Raw genomic sequence first — 20865 nt, 5'->3', positions numbered from 1 at the left:
AAGGAGAAAACTGGGCAGATATAAATAAATTGGGAAAGTCTTCATCAAATTAGAAAAAGTGATAGTAGCGGATTTTATGCTAACATGTATAAAGCAGTAGCTATGAACATCTGTTCCAAATGTTCTCATCTGTGCCCTTCATAACAATCAGAGGAAAGCAATAATTATATAATGGACAGAGGAATTAGTCGGCCATACATGGCACTTTTTTTTTTTTTTGCATCCTGGCCTAATACATGCATGTACAAGAAAAAAAAAGAGAAACTAAGAGTTTCTTGTACAAAAATATAACAAAATCTTTATTAAAAACACATGTATACATATTAGCAAGAAGACAATATGGGTAAAAGCAGTGTGCATAAAGAGAAGTGTCAGGAACCCCCCCCAGAACAAAAAAAGTGGTCAGAGGTTATCTATGATTGTATACTAGGTATGGGCCGGGAAAAGCGGAATATTTAAGGCTAATCATAACAGGTTAATCCAGGTAGTGTATATAAAGCTAGTGATAGGAGTATAAGCACACAGTGTGCCTGCCGAAATACAAACTCCCAGAGCCACCATCAACACATATATAAGTACCAGAGTACTGTACCACAAAGCCTAACACCGCTTACCCTAATTATAGTGTCCCAAAGACCCTCAGACCTGTCTTCTTGCTAATATGTATACATCTGTATTTAATAAAGTGTTATATTTTTGTACAAGAAACTCCTAGTTTCTCTGTTTTTTTTACATGTTTTTGGAGTTACATGGGCACACTCTTACTTATGCATGCTGTTGTGCCCTAGTCTAATATGATCTTGGTAAACCTTTATATAAATGCATGTACAAGAGTCACACAAGCCATGATGGGAGAAAAAAGCAAGGGGAGGACTTCCAGCAGCGTTAGATTTTTGGGATTTATGCTATTTTTACAGAAAAATGAGGGATCAGTCCACAACGTTGTCTAAAGGACAAAAAGAGGTCTCACTGCTGTCTGACATCTGCGAGGAATTTTCTTATGCAAGACCAGCCTGATCCTGGATCCAGAGTAATCAGCCATATACGTTTTGTTCATGTATAGTTGTAAGAACAGCATAGGTGTCCTTAGAGTCTGAACGTCAGGTCATGGTCATAAATCTTCCTTAGCAGCAGATGCTCTGTTTGTTTCAGTAGAAGACTTCTTGGTGTTACTTTTCTTTTTCTCTGGTTTGCTCAAGTTTTTGGCTTTTGCACTACCATCTCCGCCTTTTCCCGGGTACACCTGTCCTTCTAGGGTAACGTCTGAACATCTGTCCTGGCCCACAAGGAAGTCCTTCACTTCCCAGGCATAGGCACCATCACGTAGCATAAAGATGGCTCTGTTTGGTCCCACCATGAACCTATAGTGAAACAAAGAAATAATTACATACATGCTGAAAACAGAAGCAGAACTGAAGGAAAAGACCAGGTCCTGATCTACTCCTAAGTATCACTGCATCAAGTGCCACCAAAATGTAATGGTAATCACAAAAGAACTGAAGGCGACCAATATGATAAAATCTGTCAGCAGGTAAACGGTGACCACCTGAGCGCTAGATATGCAGAGTGCAGGGATGGAAACGTTCCATGGTTTTAGGCTTTCCTCTGTGAGGCTACATTAATCTGCACTGTACTTTATGCTGGCAGCTGCGAGTCCGTGATGACTACTCTGAATTCCCCTGCAATCCAGTGAATATCTTCATGCAAGGAAGATGTTAAAATCACAGGCAGGTGGATGAGTATTCAAGACATCAAGTACAATGTAACACTGCAGATTAAGGAGATCCTTTTCTGGAATCTTAACCCCGTCACCCCCAAACCTGTTTTCACCATCCTGACCAGGTGAAATTTTATAATTCTGACCAGTCAGAAGGAGCAGAGGAGCTGACGAGCCTCCTCCCTGTCTGCGGAGCACTGAGCTAATGCCCTGCAGTGCAAAAGCATTGCAGAGTATTAGATCAGCGATCAGGGCAGGGAAAGTCGATGTCCCATCTGTGGACAAGGTAAGTAAAAAGTTTTTAAAAATTGTAGAAATAAATCACAAAATAAAGACAAAAAAAAAGAAAAAAAAAAGTTAATCCAATAAATACATACATTCATGAAAGACAAATAAAGTACACATATATCGCTGCATCCAGAACTATAACATTTTCCCACCTGTTAACCTCTTCAGTAGAAATCGTAAAAAAAAAAAAAAAAAAAAGTGTCGAAAAACTGCTTTTTCATAAGACCGCTGAACAAAAAGAGGAATAAATGTGATCAAAAAGTCGAATGTAAATAAAAATTGTATAGCTGAAAACATCGGATTGTCCCGCAAAAAATAAGGTGCCATACAGCTCCATCAGCTGAAAAATAAAAAAGCTCTCAGAATACAGTGATAAAAAAAATGATATAAATGTGGTATCGCTGTAATAGTACTGACCCAAAAAATAAGGGCTCACTCACACTGGCATATAATACGGAGGAGTGCAATGCGAGAAAACATGGCATTGCCCTCTGACCAATGCTAGTAAATGAGTCAGTGCTCATCTCAGCTTGGATCGGAATGAGGAAATAATCCCAGCATGCTGCAATTGGATGCAAGAATTGAACTGCACTCGCCAATGCAAATCAATGGGTGAGAGGGGAAAAAAAAAAAAAAATCTATCTATCTATCTATCTATCTATCTATCTATCTATCTAGCACAGCCCGTGGACCATGCGTGAGCCGTCCAATATTCACACGCCCATCTCAAAAGGAAAGTTGACATTTCATTAACATAGTTTGGGCTGGGAATTTACTGTACTATCAGAATAGAATATAGGATAGATGTCCTGAAGATACTTAATGTCTCAAGCCCCCTACATATAATAAACTAGCACCCTCTAGTGCCTTTCATGTGGTACTAAAGGGTGTTTAGCCTTATTTTACTCACTTACAAAGTGACATTAATTTCACAGCGCTTTACAGACATTATCATCGCTGTCCCCATTGGGGCTCACAATCTAGACTCCCTATTAGTATGTCTTTGGAGTGCGGGAGGAAACCCCCACAAACACGGGGAGAACATTCAAACTCCTTGCAGATGTCATCCTCGGTTGGACTTGAAGCCAGGACCCCAGCGCTGCAAGGCTGCAGTGCTAACCACTGAGCCACCGTCCTGCCCTTATTAAATAAATAAATAATTAAAAAAAAAATGACGTGGGGTACTCCCTATTTTTGATAACCAGCCAAGGTAAAAAGACAGCTGCGGACTATTATATTATCAGGCTGGGACTAGAGTCGGGGGGAGGGGGGGGGGGGGTAAATAAAATTTGCGTGTTTTTTTCTTTTCACTTACTGGGTTAGTAATGGGGGGGTGACTGATAGTAATGGAGAGATGTCTTAACCCCTGGGCTTGATGCTGGCTGACATTACAAAGCTGGCAAACCATTACCCAGATTGCCACCGTTCTAGGACAATCTGGAAGAGCCAGGCCAAGTGTCAGAATTCGTGCATCTCATGTGATGCGCCACTTCTGGGGTGGCTGCGGGCTTGTATTCTTAAGCTGGGAAGGGCTCAATAACCAGGGATCTTCCCAGCCTGATAATATAAGCCCATAGCTATCTGCTTTACCTTGGATGGTTATCAAAAATAAGTGGGACCCCACGTCCTTTATTTAAAATTATTTAATAGGTTAAATAAGGTTAAACATCCTTTAGTGCCACATGAAAGGCACTAAAGGGTGCAAGTTTATTATATGTAGGGGGCTTGTGAAATTATATGTCTACAGGATATCTATATATTTTATCTATTCTCTATCTTTATATAAGATTGCTTTATTAGTTTGAAAACTAGCTTTAAAATTACATAGAGAATTACAGTATGTAAAATATGATGCTAAGAACACATTGCATACGCATGTCATTTGGATGCTAGGTGAGAAGAAAAAATAAAAATTGCACACTCTCATAGCACGCGCTTTACATAAGTTGAACCATACAGATTCCATTCATCTAACTTTTCTGAAGCAACATTGGAGACCTTTTTTGACTACTCTAATGTAAGCGAGCCCTAAAACTGCCTTACCACTTTTACTACACTGTGAACGGCATTAAGAAAAAGAACGATTCCCGAATTGTTGATTTTTGTTCATTCTGCCTCCCAAAAATCGGAATAGAAAGCAATCAAAAAACGTTATGTGACCGAAAATAGAACCAATAAAAATTTCAACTTTTTCCTCAAAAAAACGAGTCCTCACATGACTGTCTGCAGAAATATAGAAAAGTTATAGCTCTCAGAATATGGTGATACAAAAACATGGTTTTGCACTAAAAAAAAAAAAAAAAAAAAAAAAGCATCTTTTAGTGTGTGACAGCAGCCAAACAACAAAAAAAAAAAAAACGATATAAATCTGGTATCGCTGTAATCGCACCAACCCGAAGAATAAAGTCATCTAATCGCTTACACCAGGGCAAAAAAAAATAAAACCAGTTCTTCACCTGCTGTTTGATTTGCTCATTCTGTCTTCCAAAGATTACAGTATGGCTCAACTCACATTTATCCTGCGCTCTGCAATGAGTGCTTACACCGGGGTTTACGAGTAAGTCTCTGAAATACGTGATTCAGACGGAACCCCCGGGGGAAGATTCCTTATAATGAGGCAGATGGAGGCACTGTGGACGCCGTCTGGCCTGTAATCCGGCGGTGTCAGTCTTTTTAAGCGTGCACAGAAGCGCGGTCGGCCACAGTTTTGTGCACGTCTGAAAAGGACGCCTCTGAACAGAGGCCAGACAAAGTACAGAGTAACTCTTCTGCCTCATTACAGTGAATGGATCTCTTGGGGTTTCATCTGAATTAAGTCACTTGGAGATTTAGATGGATATAAGTGCTCAGCGTAGAGCAGTGTGATCCCAAATATGTAAAATGTTCCCAACAAAAGCTTCAACTCAATCCAAAGAAAAGCCCCCACTCAGGTCAATCATCTGTTAAAGGAAATATAGGGGCTTCCATGTTACTGGTAGCACAAAGGCTCTCGAAAAGCGCTATGGCTCCTCACCCCCCAAATGAAATGTAGGAAATTATGCGCTCCCAAATAAGAATTTCCCCCTCCCTTCTTAGCCCCACAGTGTGCCTAAACCACATTTAGCGTCCACATGTTTGGAATTTCTGTAGCGATGAGAACCCGCTAAATTTAGAAGGTGCGCGTCTCCAGAAGCACGTACTGGGCACTACAATGGCAGATTTTAAATTTTCATTTAGCAACATTCACTGCTGATAGTTTCTGGCAAACACCCATGAAGTCAAAATCGTCACTACACCTGTAGATACACCCCTCTGTGAATTTAATTTCCAAAATGGGGTCACTTGAGGGGGGTTATACTCTTCTGGCACTTAGGGGCTCTGTATATGGAGTCTGCAAACTATTCTATAATAATTTGTTCTCCAAGAATCAAATAGCTCTCCGTCCCTCCGGAGTCTCGCCGTGTGGCTAAGCAGTACTATACAGCCACATATTGAATATTGCCACGGTTAGCAGAAATTGTGGGACAAATGTGTGCCATTTATACCCATTCCGCCATGTAAAATCTAGGGCTAAAAAGATTTTTTTTTTTTTTTTTTTTTAGTAAAAATGTAATTATTTTTTCTTCACTGCCCAATGGTGTAAGGTTCTGTGACACCTGTGGTGTCAATATGATCACTGCACCCCTAGACAAAGTCACTGAGAGGTGTAATTTGCAAAATGGGGTCACTTATCAAAGGGGAGGGGGTGTGGTGGGTGGAGTTCTGCTGTTCTGGGACCTCAGGGGCTCTCCCAGTGGGTTATGGCACCTGCAAACAATAACAGTAAACTGCACTATAATGACGCTCCTTCCCATCTGAGCATTGCACTCATTGTGCCTCATAAGAAGTTTTCGACCACATATGAGGTATTGGTGTACGCAGGAGAAATTGCGCAACATTTAGTGGTCCAGTTTCTCCTACTGTCCCATTTTAAAATTTGGGGCCAATGTAACATTTTAGTGGGGGGGGGAATTTTCCCTTGACTCAGCCCAATGTTATACAATTCTGTGAATCGCTTGAGGGTTAAAAATACTCAATACACCGCTAGATGAATTCCTCAAGAAGTGTAGTTTCCAAAATGGGGTCACTTGTGGAGGTTTCTGCTGTTCTGGTATGTCAGGGGCTCTTCAAGTGACATGGCATCTGCAATCTGTTCCAGCCAAAATTGCGCTCCAGAATTCAATTGGCGCGCCTTCTCTTATTTTCTAGATGTGTGGTGAGCACCTTGAAACCCCCCAGGTGCTTTACAGAATTTTATGACGTTGAGCCGTGAAGATAAAGAAATAAATATTTTTCTTACAAGAATGTTGCTTTAGCCCCAAATTTTGAATTTTCACAAGGGTAATAAGAGAAAATGGACCACACAGTTTGTTGTGCAATTTCTCCTGAGTAAGCCGATACCTCATATGTGGTGGAAAACTACTGTTTGGGCGCAAGGCAGGACTCAAAAAGGAGAACTATTTGAGTTTGAGCGCAAAAAGAGGGACCCTGCCGGATCACAGGCCAGACAGGGTCCACAGTGTCCCCATAAATAATATTATTCACAGCAAGTGAAGAAGAATTATTTTTCATGCCGCTCCTCGTGCGGTGTAAGTGATTAGTCGACTTTATTCTTCAGGTCGGAGCAATTACAGCGATACCAGATGATATAGATTGTTTTTTTTATGTTTGGCTGCCATCACACAGAAAGAAAAGTTGTTGTTTTTTTTAATTTACAAAAAAAAAAAAAAGTTTTTGCATTGCCATAATTTGACAGCTATAATTTTTTCTATATTTTGGCTGACAGTCAAGTGAGGGCTTGTGTTTCGCAGGACGAGTTGATGTTTTTATAGGTACCATTTTCAGGCACACATCAATTTTTAATTGCTTTCTATTTAGATTTTTGGGAGACAATGAATAAACAGCAATTCAGGAATTGTTTATTTTTTATTTATGCCGTTCTCCAAGTGGTAGAATTCATAAGACATCTGTATTCTTTAGGTTAGTATGATTACAGTGATACTACATGTATATCCTTTTTTTAGGTTTTGCTGCTTTTACACAAAAACAATTTTGTAGAAAAAAAAAAAAATTTTTGCATCACTTTATTCTGACAGCTATAACTTATTTTTCCGGTGTTGGAGCTGTATGGCAGCTTGTTTTTTTTTGCGGGACAAGATGACGTTTTCAGTGATACCATTTTTATTTACATTTGTCTTTTTAACCGTGTTTTATTCCACTTTTTGGGTCGGCGGTCTGATGAAAAGCAGTTTTTGCCACATTTTTTTATTGGAGTAAAATGTACATTGTTTTATTCTATAAACAACTAGTGACAACAAGTCTACGAAATTCAAAGCTAAAAATGTTGTATTCATTACAAATTACAGCAAATGAGAAATCGTCAAAATGATAAAAAACAAACAAAAAAAAAAAAACGTGCTTTCAGACCTCAAATAATGCAAAGAAAACAAGTTGCTATTCATTTAGAAACAACAATACTCATGTTTTAACTCCGGAAGAGTTCAGAAATCAATATTTGGCGGAATAACCATGATTTTTAATCACAGGTTTCATGCGTCTAGGCTGCTTTCCACCAGTCTATCACACTGCTTTTGGATGACCTTATGCCACTCCTGGCACAAAAATGTAAGCAGTTTTTCTTTGTTTGATGGCTTGCGACTATCCATCTTCCTCTTGATTACATTCCAGAGGTTTTCAATGGGGTTCAGGTCTGGAGATTGGGCTGGCCATGACAGGGTCTTGATGTGGTGCTCTTTCATCCACACATTGATTGATCTAGCTGTGTGGCATGGGGCATTGTCCTGCTGGAAAAAACAGGCCTCAGAGTTGGGGAACATTGCCTGAGCAGAAGGAAACAAGTGTTTTTCAAGGATAACCTTGTATGCGGCTTGATTCATACGTCCTTCACAAAGATTAACCTGCCCAATTCCAGCCTTGTTGAAGCATCCCCAGATCATCACTGATCCTCCACCAAATTTCACAGTGGGTGCAAGACACTGTGGCTTGTATGCCTCTCCAGGTCTCCGTCTAACCATAAGACGACCAGGTGTTGAGAAAAGCTGAAAATTAGACTCATCAGAGAAGATTACCTTACTCCAGTCCTCTATAGTCCAATCCATATGGTCTTTGGCAAACTTCAGCCTGGCTCTCCTTTGCTTCTCACTGATGAAAGGCTTTTTTCTAGCTTTACATGACTTGAGGCCTGCCTCTAGGAGCCTGTTACGAACTGTTCTTGCTGTGCACTTCACCCCAGCTGCCATTTGCCATTCCTTTTGTAGGTCACTTGATGTCATCCTGCGGTTGCTGAGTGACATTCGAATAAGATGACGGTCATCCCGGTCAGTGGAGAGTCACTTTCGCTCTCTGCAGGGCTGTAGCTTTGTTGTCCCGGATGTCTGCTGCTTGACCTTGTTGTAATGGACTGTCGTCTTCGAAATTTTAACCCCTTAATTACCGGGGACGTATTAGTACGCATATTTGCGTACTGCCCGTTCAGTAAGGGCTCCGGCGCTGAGCCCTCACTGAACGGAGCACATGTCAGCTGATATGTGCCCGCAACAGCCGCGGGTGGAATCCCGATCCACCCGCGGCTGTTAGCAGCATTTAACGCGCGCTTCCGGGTAGCGCGTCATAAGCCCCGCCCACCGGCGACCCCGTCACGTGATCGCGGGTCGCCGATGGGTGGGCATGACAACCCAGGGTCTGCAGCAGACGCCTGTGGTTGTCATGATCTTGTCGCTATGAGCGCCACCTAGTGGTCGGCGCTCATAGCACAGGACCATTTCTGCTGCATGCAGGGGACCTGCTAGTCCCCTGTATGTAGCAGAGGCGATCGGATAGTTGCTGCTTCTAGTCTCCTATGGAGACTATAGAAGCATGCAAAAAGTTTAAAAAAAAAGTTTTTAAAAATATTAAAAAAAAATAAAAAGATATAAACGTTTAAATCACCCCCCTTTTGCCCCATTCAAAATAAAATAAAAAATAAACCCCACATACACATATTTGGCATCGCCGCGTTCAGAATCGCCCGATCTATCAATATAAAAAAAGAATTAATCCGATCGGTAAACGGCGTAACGAGAAAAAAATTCTAAACGCCAGAATTATGTTTTTTGGTTGCCGCAAAATTGCAATAAAATGCAATAACGGGCGATCAAAACATCAGATCTACCCCAAAATGTCAGCCCGGTGCGCAAAAAATAAGCCATCAACCAGCCCCAGATCACGAAAAATGGAGACACTACAGGTCTTAGAAAATGGCGCTATTTTTTTATTTTATTTTTTACCAAATTTTGGAATTTTTTTTCATCACTTAAATATAAAAGAACCTATACATGTTTGGTGTCTATGAACTCGTAATGACCTGGAGAATAAGAAGGGCAGGTCAGTTTTAGCATTCAGTGAACGTGTTAAAAAAAATAAATAAAAAACAACTGTGGTATTGCACTTTTTTTTGCAATTTTACCGCACTTGGAATTTTTTTCCCGTTTTCCCGTACAGGATATGGTAAAACTAGTAATGGCGTTGAAAAGTACAACTCGTCCCGCAAAAAATAAGCCCTCACATGGCCATATTGACCAAAAAATAAAAACGCTATGGCTCTGGGAACAAGGGGAGCAAAAACGAAAATGCAAAAACGGAAAATGCTCCGGGGCTTAAGGATGGAGGTAACATGAAAATCACTATATCCCTCTGCTAGTAAAGCCAGAATTGAGCCCTTCTTTTCCTCACTCAAGACTTTTCTTTTCAACTCCTTTGGCATGGTTAAAAGTTATGTTTTCATTCAAATTCTTTTTGGGCTATTCCTAGCACTTGTTTTGCCATCCAGCTTGTCCTATTGCAAGAGGATTGTGAAGACCACAGCAGTGTTTTTTATACTTTCCCTCGTGAAGTAAGATTTGGTTCAGGTGATCACCTAATCAGAATCACATTAAGTAGAATGAGGGGAACTTTGGTGGGAATTCAACTGACACTGGAATGGAATGGCTGTCAGACATGTAGAGATGGGGATTTTTAGAAAACTGTGCAGTGGTCTCTTCATCTTTGCCAGAGCTCTGTGCGTGCGTGCGTGCGATTACAATTTCTTTTCTTGGTCCCACTATGGGATTTAACTTTCATTACTCTAATCATTGGTATAATGCATTGAGAGAAGCCTCTCAGACCATGCTACGACAATGGCGTATGTGTACGTCTGAGGCAGGGCTGTGGAGTCGGTGCCCATTTTGGTCGAGTCGGTATAAAATGGACCAACTCCAACAATATATAATAAATTGGGTACAGTAGTTCAATGCAGTTTGTGGGGAATATTTTTTCATAAGAATTTGGGAAAGTTATGAAATGTCCTATAAATGTCTGTCCCATTCCTGATCTAAGTGTCTAGACTTTTAGCGGAGATGAATCTGTGCTACAGTAAATTTATCACTTAAACATGAGCCATGTATGAGGGAGTAGCAGTCGTGGATTCGGTGTCATGGAAATTGAGGAGTTGGAGGTTTGGCTTACCGACTCCACAGCCCTGGTCTAAGGTCATGAAAGGGTTAATATTTGGCAGATCATTAGCACAAACCATCAATGTAATAGGTGTGACCAAGATTCAGAGTTATAGGCCCCATCACACTATTATGGACGTTGTGGTGTCTAGATAAATAATGATAGGTCGGGCATTGGCAGAGCATTGCAAGGTTGAGTGCAAGGTCAGCAGATATTGTACATGCGTCCTATTCAAAATACCTTCTGAAAAGGCAAGCGTCCCACCAGGAACCTGCCGACGCAGTGTCCTCTGTGACACTTAAGCAACATAGAACCAACAAGTCTGAGCTATAAACTGACACTATTTTCTCAGTGTCCACAACATGCTGTAACAATTTACAGGGTTTAGCAGTCTGGAAAATACATGTAGATCATCAAGAGACTATAAAGACCAGGCAAAGTCACCGACCTATCCTTACCATTTCACTATAATCCGGGAGCTACAGAGCAGGCAACAAGCTAAAGAAAAACAAAATCAGAGCTCCGAAGACTAAAAATTTAGGAACCAGATTTTATTTGTTCACATTTTGACCAATTCAGTTGCCGTCTACCCAGACAGACATTATAGTGCCTCCATAAACCCTCCCAATTACCTCTGAATGTCATAGTTGGCGTTGAACAGGCTGCCCTGCCACAAGCTTGTAATCTCTTCACTCTCCTTCTCCGATGGGTTTCCAGATACGGTTGCAAAGATCATTATGGTCTTGCCCTTCTTGGTCATCTGCAAGATGCTCTCTGGGTTCTTAGGATCAAGCTTTGAGAAGTCCACTGGGGCAGGCTTTCTCTTGTGTTCGGGCAGGTCTCCTTCCTCTATGTCATCATCTTTCTGAGGAAGAAGAAAACAGTGACCTCAGGTTCAGAGGACAAATGGAAAATCATCCATGAAAGAAATAACACGGACAATATTTCTTCCATATTGTCATTAGTACATCATACAGATGCCATCAGTACGTCAGCTGCACGACCGCTTTTACATCAACCATTTAAAATAATAGGCTAAACACACTTTTAATGGATCTTTAGAAAACAGATGTCATGCAAATGGTTAACTGAATGTTTTGTTTTTTGAACTCTGACTTATGGGTGAAAGTGGTGCATTCTGGGATTTTTTACATGCAAATCATCAGTCCATGTGTAAAACTGTTATAAGCGCCAGCTCTTCTTTTAAACAAAGAGGAATTCATCCGTTCTGGCCAAATAGAAGTACGGACCTCTAGGTGTAATCTGCTTATACACACATATTACTGATCTCACCTGAGAGTGCGCTCATACCGTGCAGATAATGGGATCTGTCATGCCAGGACCCCAGAATAATGCAGAGACATGATGGAGGGGGTCAGCAGATTGGGCGGCGTTACGGGAGACAAGCACACCTGTATTCACAGCTCAGCTGGCAGCTCGCTGTATCCAGTTTGCAGTCAGTGGATAGATGCAAGAATGTTCTCATTCACTGACAGCAAACTAGAATCTGGAAAATAGTGAGAAAATAACACACAAATGTGCAAATAGCAACTAGTCCTCCGACCCCAAGGATAAGTGGGACTGCGCTGGTCATACCCAGAACTGCCTGCTCAGCGCGGAGGGCGCTGCTCCTGCAGGGTGTGTATGGCCACGAGCAAGACATCAGTCACTGGCCGTGACCCTGGAGGTATAACGGGCCCGCACCCCCGCCATTACACCCCAACACTAAGCAGACGGGTAACTCAGGCTGCGCTTCATTCATTCAGGCAGCACAGTCAGTCTTTACCTCCCACTGCTCCAGCAGCCGCGCCATGTCGGCGTCATTGTAATCTCGGATATCTTTCTTCTTCTTGTCCTCTGCAGCCGCCGAGAGGCTCAGAACCAGCAGCAGACAGACACACAGCCGCCTCACACTGAGAGCCGCCATCACCCTCCACATACCGCGGACATGCGCACTCCTGAGCCATCCTTTACCACAGACCGCCGAGAGGAGGGGCCAAATGAGGCACAGCCAGCGCTGATTGGCTGACTGTATGTAAAGGAACCAATAGTTTAGCGCCGCCTGTTCTTGCCTCTGATTGGGGGACGTGAGGTCCATCTTTGTTTTGGGCATTATTTGGGATCTTGCTATTCTTTATCAATAGCGGTGAATATTTTTCGGATCTTTGTTGCTACTAATGCTCCAATGGAAGCAATGTAACGAGAAAGTATCACAATCCGACATGGCTGGTCTGGTGTATTAGTAGCTTTATAGGTCTCATTTATTGAGAATTTTGGACAACTTAATCTTCAGTCGCCTCTTTATACTCAGGGCTGGGGGGCAGTTATATCCCATAAGGCTCAATGACAGGATCCCCAGTGGCTGCTGCTCACTATGTACTGTGAGTGTAACCGTGCTAACACACCTGTATGGTTAAAAGCCAGCGGCTCCCAGGAGGAATAAAGATCATTTTTCTCCCTGCAGCTGCGTTTTCAGTATGGCCAGGCACCTTCCTAAAAGGTATTAACATGCACATTATCCCGATATCAGCAGCTTAATAACAATATCTAAAGGGACAGGTTCCTTATTAATAATACTACTGTGTGGACACTATATAAGAGTATCATTTGGGCAAGGAATGGTGATATTCAGGATCAGCACCTGATGAGCCTGGGAAAGTGCCAGGGCCCATGGTGCCTGGGAGCCACTCTCCCTTGGTTTTAGCTTGCGACATCTGCCATACATGTACAGTGGATGTGCATACTGCATGTACAGGACAGGCTCAGGAGCAGAGCACACTCAATACAGCAGTTTTATACTGACTGCTGAGAATGCAACCGCCCCGAGCATTTGAAAGGGAGTTGTCCTCTACTGGACAACCCTTTGTTAAAGTGATTTTCTCATGCTATTAACTTCACATATTAGAAAAACAAAGAAAGCAGCGCTCACCATAAATGCCAACAATTCATTAGTCCAAACTGAAGTAGCTAAAACATAGGGCTGGAGCGGACTCACTTCTCCTGACCGGCCACAAAGGCCATTTCGTGCCACTGGTTAAGAGAAAAAAAGTGTTTTGAACCGTGTTAGCCAGTTGAAAAAAAGATAATCTTGTAGTTATGATACATTTTAATGGCTAACAAAAATAAAATAAATGATATTAGAAAGCAAAGCTTTTGAGACTTCTTAGGTCCCTTCCTCAGGCATGGTATAACATGATATATGAAGAAACACAAATATATGCACACAAAGAAAAAAAAAGGAAAGAAAAGCAGATGCATTGCATAATACACTGTGTTCCAAATTATTATGCAAATAATATTTTCTCAGATTTTCCCAAATTACCTATATGAATTGCAGTCATTGTAATTTTCCAGTCAAATAACTATTAGAGTAACATTGAAAGGTTTTTGTACAAACTGCCTATGATAACAGTATATTTTTTAAAAAAATAAAAAACTCAAACTGCACTCAAAAGGCATGTTCCAAATTATTATGCACAGCAGAGTTTTCAACCTTTTCATTTTAATAAAGAACAAAAAAATGGTCATTTTTGAAATTATAAGCATTAGCAGGTTATTACAAACTGAAATCAAACAGTTTTCAACTCAAAACTTTATTCTAGGTGATGTTACATTTGCACATAGGACCGCTTGTTCAAAAGGAGCTTCTGAACTCTCTCGTCCATTGAATTTGTCAGGTTTTGGATGGTTTCTGCTTCAATTGTTTTGCATGAGGACAGAATACCCTCCCAGAGCTGTTGCTTAGATGTGAACTGCCTCCCGCCATCATAGACACTCCTTTTGATGATGCTCCAGAGGTTTTCAATGGGGTTGAGGTCAGGGGAGCATGGGGGCCACACCATAAGTTTGTCCCCTTTTATGCCCATAGCAGCCAGAGATGCAGATGTGTTATGTGCAGCATGAGACGGGGCATTATCATGCATGAACATGATCTTGCTGCGGAATGCACGGTTTTTCTTCTTGAACCATGGAAGGAAGTGCTGTTAAGAAACTCAACATACATTATGGAGTTCATCTTTACTCCTTCAGGGATCCTAAAAGGGCCGACAATCTCTCTCCCCATGATTCCCGCCCAAAACATTACTCCACCTCTTCCTTGTTAGCGCCGTAGCCGTGTTTGCATGAGGTAGCCATTAACCAGCCATCCTCCACTCCATCCATCTGGACCATCGAGATCATTTCATGCATGATAATGCCCCGTCTCATGCTGCACATAACACATCTGCATCTCTGGCTGCTATGGGCATAAAAGGGGACAAACTTATGATGTGGCACTCATGCTCCCCTGACCTCAACCCCATTAAGAACCTCTGGAGCATCATCAAAAGGAGTGTCTATGATGGCGGGAGGCAGTTCACATCTAAGCAACAGCTCTGGGAGGGTATTCTGTCCTCATGCAAAACAATTGAAGCAGAAACCATCCAAAACCTGACAAATTCAATGGACGAGAGAGTTCAGAAGCTCCTTTCGAACAAGGGGTCCTATGTGCAAATGTAACATCACCTAGAATAAAGTTTTGAGTTGAAAACTGTTTGATTTCTGTTTGTAATAACCTGCTAATGCTTATAATTTCAAAAATGACCATTTTTTTGTTCTTTATTAAAATGAAAAGGTTGAAAACTCTGCTGTGCATAATAATTTGGAACATGCATTTTGAGTGCAGTTTGAGTTTTTTATTTTTTTAAAAATATACTGTTATCATAGGCAGTTTGAACAAAAACCTTTCAATTGTACTCTAATAGTTATTTGACTAGAAAATTACAATGACTGCAATTCATATAGGTAAATTGGGAAAATCTGAGAAAATATTATTTGCATAATAATTTGGAACACAGTGTAAATTGACATTTAAATAAACAAACAAGCTGAGCTTGGAGAGTGAGTCCTTAATTAGATTAGACGTGTGAAAGTTTTATGGTCCCAATATCCATAAGTATGCGATAGGCATACTCCCGGCCATAATCCCACTAGATAGGGATGTAGCAGTTGTGACTGAAAGAGTTCTTAGATGTAGCATGAGGCTGAGCTGAGAAAGCTTCCCCTGCCCACACCAGGATATGTGTACATTGTCTATAAACAGTGAGGTGCCAATCACAGGAGGGGGTGTAGTCAGATCACTTGTCAGGAGGCAGCTTGTCACAGCAATGATAATATCCTAGTGATAAAACCTTCATTGTAAGTAAACAACAGCACACAGCCTGATAAGTGACATATAACTGAATTCTGTGTTTTAACCCCTACAACACGATGTCCTCAGATTACGTAGCAAAAACCTGCTCACAGATTCCCTTTAACATGTGTAATGACATGCACATGTCTCTTAGATGCCACTGTCAATTGTAAGTGCACTTAAGAGGATGGAAATAGGGGAAGGTGTCTGTTTACGACACCCATTGACTTCCCACAACATCATTGCATTGTGCTGATTGTAGTGTCATAGCAGTCGTGGACCTACCGATGACCCCGTGCTTGCTATATTTCTATACCTGGTAAGTTTTGTAGGAGACAGGTAATTTTACAGTACACTGCACTATTTCAGTATTGCTGTGTATTGTATAAGCAATACCCAGTAGTAAACTGCAAAACAAAAAATAAATAATAATAGGAATGTTAAAATTGCAGATTTTTTTGGTTCACTTTGACTCTAGATAATCAAGGCCGGCAATGTTCATGTTGGTCTTGATGAAGGGGTGGCTGGAGCCAGAGGCTGTCGATTCATTAAGTGGTGAACACCTCTATCAACCAAAGAATAAATAAGTTAGAACTCTTGGTACAGAAGGAAAACACTAAATCAAAGAGGGGTCTAATGGGCCTGCATGCGGGGAACCGGCCTCGGTGGTGCACATGTGCCAGGGTATAGGGAGCACCTTTGCCCTGATGAACTTAAAAATCATTCTGTAATCAGTTGTTTAATTTTAGGATAGAAGGGATTGTTATAAAATAATGTTCCCCATGTCTCGTGCCCCCGCTGCCTCGGAGGTCTGTGCCGGACCTGGAAGTGATGACTTCCGGCCCCCCATCACCAGCCAATCAGTGACCTCAGAGGCAGGCGGCTGATGGACAAGGCGCCATTACTTCTGTTCCTGCTGAAGACCAGAATTAGACTGGTAACCCTTATTTTATCATAGTTTTACAAGTAATGAAAAACAAGAGTCCCAGTTGCCATGGACTATACAGCAGAAGCCCACTCATGTGTGGTCAGCTGGTAATAGCGTTCATTGGTCTCAGGCCCTACGGTAATAATAATAATAATTATTTTTATAGTACCAACATATTCCACAGCACTTTACAATTTTAGGGGAGACTTATACAGACGTTACAGAATAAGCATAACTCATATCAAAAGGAGTGAGGGCCCTGCTCACAAGCTTACAGTCTATGAGGAAATACAAAAGGTAACATGTACATACTGTATATTGTATAATACATCCTTAATATACTAAAAAGGGTAAGTACATAACACTACATAAACTGGTTGCCAGCCAGTATGTGTACAGTACAGACAGAGGCTATTCAGTGCATGAATGGTATGAACATGAATTCAAAGAAAATTTTAATATGGGCCAAACTGGGACAGTTGGATACGTATATTGAGGTGATAGGCCAGTCTAAAGAAATGGGTTTTTAGGGCACGCTTAAAACTGTGGGTATTATGAAGGCCCGCACCGATAGTCCACAGTCCCGTGCTGGCCCTGGTTGCCCTGTGGCCACAGTCCCATGCTGGCCCTGGAGCCACAGTCCTGTACTGGCCCTGGTAGCCCTGTGGCCACAGTCCCATGCTGGCCCTGGTCGCCCTGTGGCCACAGTCCCGTGCTGGCCCTGGAGCCACAGTCCTGTGCTGGCCCTGGTCGCCCTGTGGCCACAGTCCCATGCTGGCCCTGGTCGCCCTGTGGCCACAGTCCCGTGCTGGCCCTGGAGCCACAGTCCTGTGCTGACCCTGGTCGCCCTGTGGCCACAGTCCCGTGCTGGCCCTGGTTGCCCTGTGGCCACAGTCCCGTGCTGGCCCTGGTCCCCCTGTGGACACGGGTCAGGCTGGTGGCTGCTTTGCTTCAGTGTCTCCTTCGCATCACGTGACCAGGGCCAGTTGCAGGAGATTGGGATTCCACGCACTGCCGCTATATTTAGCCTGACATGTGCAGTGCAGCCTGTAGGGGTCGCTGTCCGCTACTCCTCGCTGTTGGCGTTGAGGTGACGTCACAGGGCGGCGCCGTCCCACGTTCCTTATCCGGGCCGGGAGACAGAGCAGCTTTTGGGCGGGTCTCCTCTGTACTGACTCTCCGGCACCGAGGACCCTGCTGGTCCCGACATGCGGGAGGCAAAGAGCTGCCACCTGGTGTGAACATTGCCGCCTCCTCCGGGCTGTGCCCGCCACCCACCCATGGGATGATGCGGCGGAGGAGATCGCGGGGTACAGCTGCCACTGGCCGAGGTATGAGACGCTGCTCCCGGCGGGATGGCTAGCGGCGGCTCCGGGTCCGCCCGGTCTTCTCTGCCGTCTGGCCTCGGCGGCTCCCAGCCCCGCAAGAAGCTGCTGAGTGTGTGCGAGCAGTGCAAGGCCAAGATGCAGCTGGTGGCGGACCTGCTCCTGCTGTCCAGCGAGCCCCGGCCCGTCCGCACGGAGAGCTGTGCCCAGCTGGGGGAGGCCTTCGAGAAGTGCCGAGACACCGTCATTGCCCGGACCAAGGGGCTGTCCATCCTCACCCACGACGTCCAGAGCCAGCTCAACATGGGCCGCTTCTCCGAGGTGGGCGAGAGCCTGCAGGAAATGGGCGACCTGGTGGTGTCTCTGATCGAGCTGTCTGCCCATGCAGCCTACCTGGCAGCGGTGGAGGTGCCCGGTGCCCAGTCTGCGCTGCCAGGCTTGGTGGACCGCTATAAGGTGACTCGCTGCCGACATGAGGTGGAGCAGAACTGTGCCACCCTGCGGACCGTGCCCTTGCAGGACCTCACCCCCCAGCTCCTGCTGGAAGTCTCCCAGAACTTGTCCACCAACCTCAAAACCCTCACGGATGCCAGCGTAGCCGCCAGCGAGAAGTCCAGGGATAAATTTGCAAAGGAACAGTTTAAACTTGGGGTGAAGTGTATGAGCACCAGTGCCACCGCCTTACTGGCCTGCATCAAGGAGGTGAAGACGTCCCCAAGTGAGCTCTCCAGAAACCGCTGTGCCCTCTTCAGTGGCCCCCTGGTGCAGGCGGTCCACGCCTTGGTGGGTTTCGCCACTGAGCCTCAATTCTTGGGCAAAGCTGCCGTTCTGAACACGGAGGGGAAAGCGGTGCAGACTGCCATCCTTGGAGGTGCCATGAGTGTGGTGTCTGCCTGCGTGCTCCTGACCCAATGCCTCAGGGATATAACCCAGCACTCGGACAGCAGCAGCAAGATGACTGACTATAAGGACCGGCTGCGGAGCTCGGCTTGTGCCGTGTCGGATGGCTGCAACCTGTTATCTCAGGCCCTGAGAGAGCGCTCGTCCCCTAGAACTCTTCCGCCAGTGCACTCCAATTCTGTGAAATCGCCCTAAATATGCCCTTCGTTCACTTACCAAAGAGTAGTCAGTGGTAACTACACATCTCCCCGCTGTGGGCCTGTGGTGTGTGACGTGCCCATGTCCAGGCTGGTACAGGCTTCAGGTGCTAGATATTGAACACATTGGTAGTGAAAGCTGTTGTGACAATATTTAAAGTTATGGGTGGAGGTTAATTATTGGTGCCAACACTGCTATGAGGGTGTTGTGCCACCTGTCCTGTTGTAAGGCTTTCATATGTAGAAGGCTGGTTTGCACATTCCCACTCATCCAGTAACTATGGCATATCTCTCAGCCTGGCACGCTTATGGGCAGTCCCTGGTTTGCTAGACATAGAGCTTACTTTATACACGAGGGGCATTCCTGCATATTTATATATGTAGCTGGTGCCCAGCTCACATGAAGCGTGAGCTCTATGGCTGTGTTGGGGTGTACTCACACTGATGTTTTTGTAGTAGACCCTCCATTCAAAACCTGTTTTTGGAGTGTCTGCTGTGAAAACTCTGCAAAAATACACTGTGTGAACATGTCCTTAGTATACAGCAAAACCTGCCCTGGCCAGAAGAAATCGGTCCAGACAGAGATCTACACTCTGTCCATTGTTATAAAGACGACCAGTTGCCTTGTTAACATGTAACATTCCACCTTGATATCAAGTGTCGGGTAAGGGGCTAGTGGGGGTATATAGAGACAAGAAGTCTATAGCCACCTTTTCTTAACGAAATTTTTCACACTCTGTCATCTTGGCCATTTACACGGTTGGCACTTGCGATCATTTCATGATATGCCATGTGTAAACTGAGCCCACAGGAGATGTCCATTTTGTTCCACCAGTCTAGCAGCATAATATATTTTGGGACAAGCAAACAAATGTTAGTATCGTTCTTATTAAAATCTAGTTACAGTGCCGCATATCCTATTCATTTGGACTTCTGTGAAAATGTTTAATCTGAAATCCCACTATTCCTAATTGATGGAAGTAGTAATACTGTGCAGGATTGCTTTTCTGTTCTTGGTGAAGGCAATCTTCAGTACGTTGGACTCTGTAAGAAAGTAATAACATTTCAGTGCCTGCGAATATGTGAAGCCTTGGGGTATGCTTTTTATAATAGGAATTTTTAAAAAAAAAAAAGTTTTTCTTTTAGAAAATGTTAATATAACAGAGCACTGTATTATTTAAAGGAGTTCTCCAGTGATAATTTATTGATCGGTGGTTGTCCGCACTGATTGGTAGAACAGGGATCTTTTATCCGCATTTTTATGGAGCTTTGGTGCCCATTCATTCTCTAGGGTAACTGCCAGTAACAGCTTAGTGCAGCGCTCTATGGGGAGTTATTGCAGCAGTGGTCGAGCATTCGGGTATAAAAATTCCCAGTTCTCGTGATCATGTCACTGTGGTTGGACCCCCACTGATTAATAACTTATCATCCATGATCATTTTTTCCCCGAGGGAACCCCTTTAATATGAAGCAGTGGTCTATAATATGTCCAGATGTTAAACTACAGCTCCTAGCATGTGCTTATAACTAAAGGCTGTTAGGTGTTGTAGCTGTAGCGTTACAGGTTGCCAATATTAAAGAGCTTGTCCATTACTTTTACAGTGATGCCCTATCCTTGGGATAGGTCATCAATATCTGATCGGCCAGGGTCCGACACCCCCCGCAATCAGCTGTTATCTGTGCCGCTGGCCACAAGTAGCTATTGAATAGGAGGCAGATGTGCAGCACCCCGCACCGGCCACTACAAGTAGACGGCTAAGCTCTGCAAGGAAGTACTTGCAGCCGCCGGCACCGATAGCAGCTGATCGGCGGTGGTGTCGGACCCCCGGACT

General features: G+C 43.6%; 2 protein-coding genes across 2 annotated transcripts; one reads left to right on the top strand and one right to left on the bottom strand.

The window, feature by feature from the left end:
• Positions 1-222: 222 nt before the first annotated feature.
• On the bottom strand, positions 223-12500 carry MESD (mesoderm development LRP chaperone). The gene is made up of 3 exons (XM_073653227.1): positions 12300-12500; positions 11146-11378; positions 223-1361 (listed from the first exon to the last, which is right to left on the bottom strand). The coding sequence occupies exons 1-3, from the start codon at positions 12450-12452 to the stop codon at positions 1112-1114; spliced, it is 636 nt and encodes a 211-aa protein (XP_073509328.1). The 5' UTR covers positions 12453-12500; the 3' UTR covers positions 223-1111.
• A 5194-nt stretch (positions 12501-17694) lies between these two features.
• TLNRD1 (talin rod domain containing 1) lies at positions 17695-20199 on the top strand. The gene has a single exon (XM_073653226.1). It carries the CDS (start codon positions 17967-17969, stop codon positions 19029-19031), a length of 1065 nt encoding a protein of 354 aa, XP_073509327.1. The 5' UTR covers positions 17695-17966; the 3' UTR covers positions 19032-20199.
• The last annotated feature ends 666 nt before the right edge of the window (positions 20200-20865 follow it).

This window comes from Phyllobates terribilis, unplaced genomic scaffold (genome assembly GCF_046119375.1).
Source record: "Phyllobates terribilis strain yellow unplaced genomic scaffold, ASM4611937v1 Scaffold_11__3_contigs__length_659146591, whole genome shotgun sequence".
NCBI classification, from domain to species: domain Eukaryota; kingdom Metazoa; phylum Chordata; class Amphibia; order Anura; family Dendrobatidae; genus Phyllobates; species Phyllobates terribilis.
The sequence above is the reverse complement of the archived record's forward strand: the minus strand, read 5'-3'. Positions and strand labels throughout refer to the sequence as shown.

Coding starts and splice junctions, on each gene's coding strand:
- MESD (XM_073653227.1), bottom strand. CDS start 12,452: ATGTGGAGGGTGATGGCGGCTCTCAGTGTGAGGCGGCTGTGTGTCTGT. Junction 11,379..12,299: donor GGCTGCTGGAGCAGTGGGAG/GTAAAGACTGAC, acceptor CTTCTTCCTCAG/AAAGATGATGACATAGAGGA. Junction 1,362..11,145: donor GCCAACTATGACATTCAGAG/GTAATTGGGAGG, acceptor GTTTCACTATAG/GTTCATGGTGGGACCAAACA.
- TLNRD1 (XM_073653226.1), top strand. CDS start 17,967: ATGGCTAGCGGCGGCTCCGGGTCCGCCCGGTCTTCTCTGCCGTCTGGC.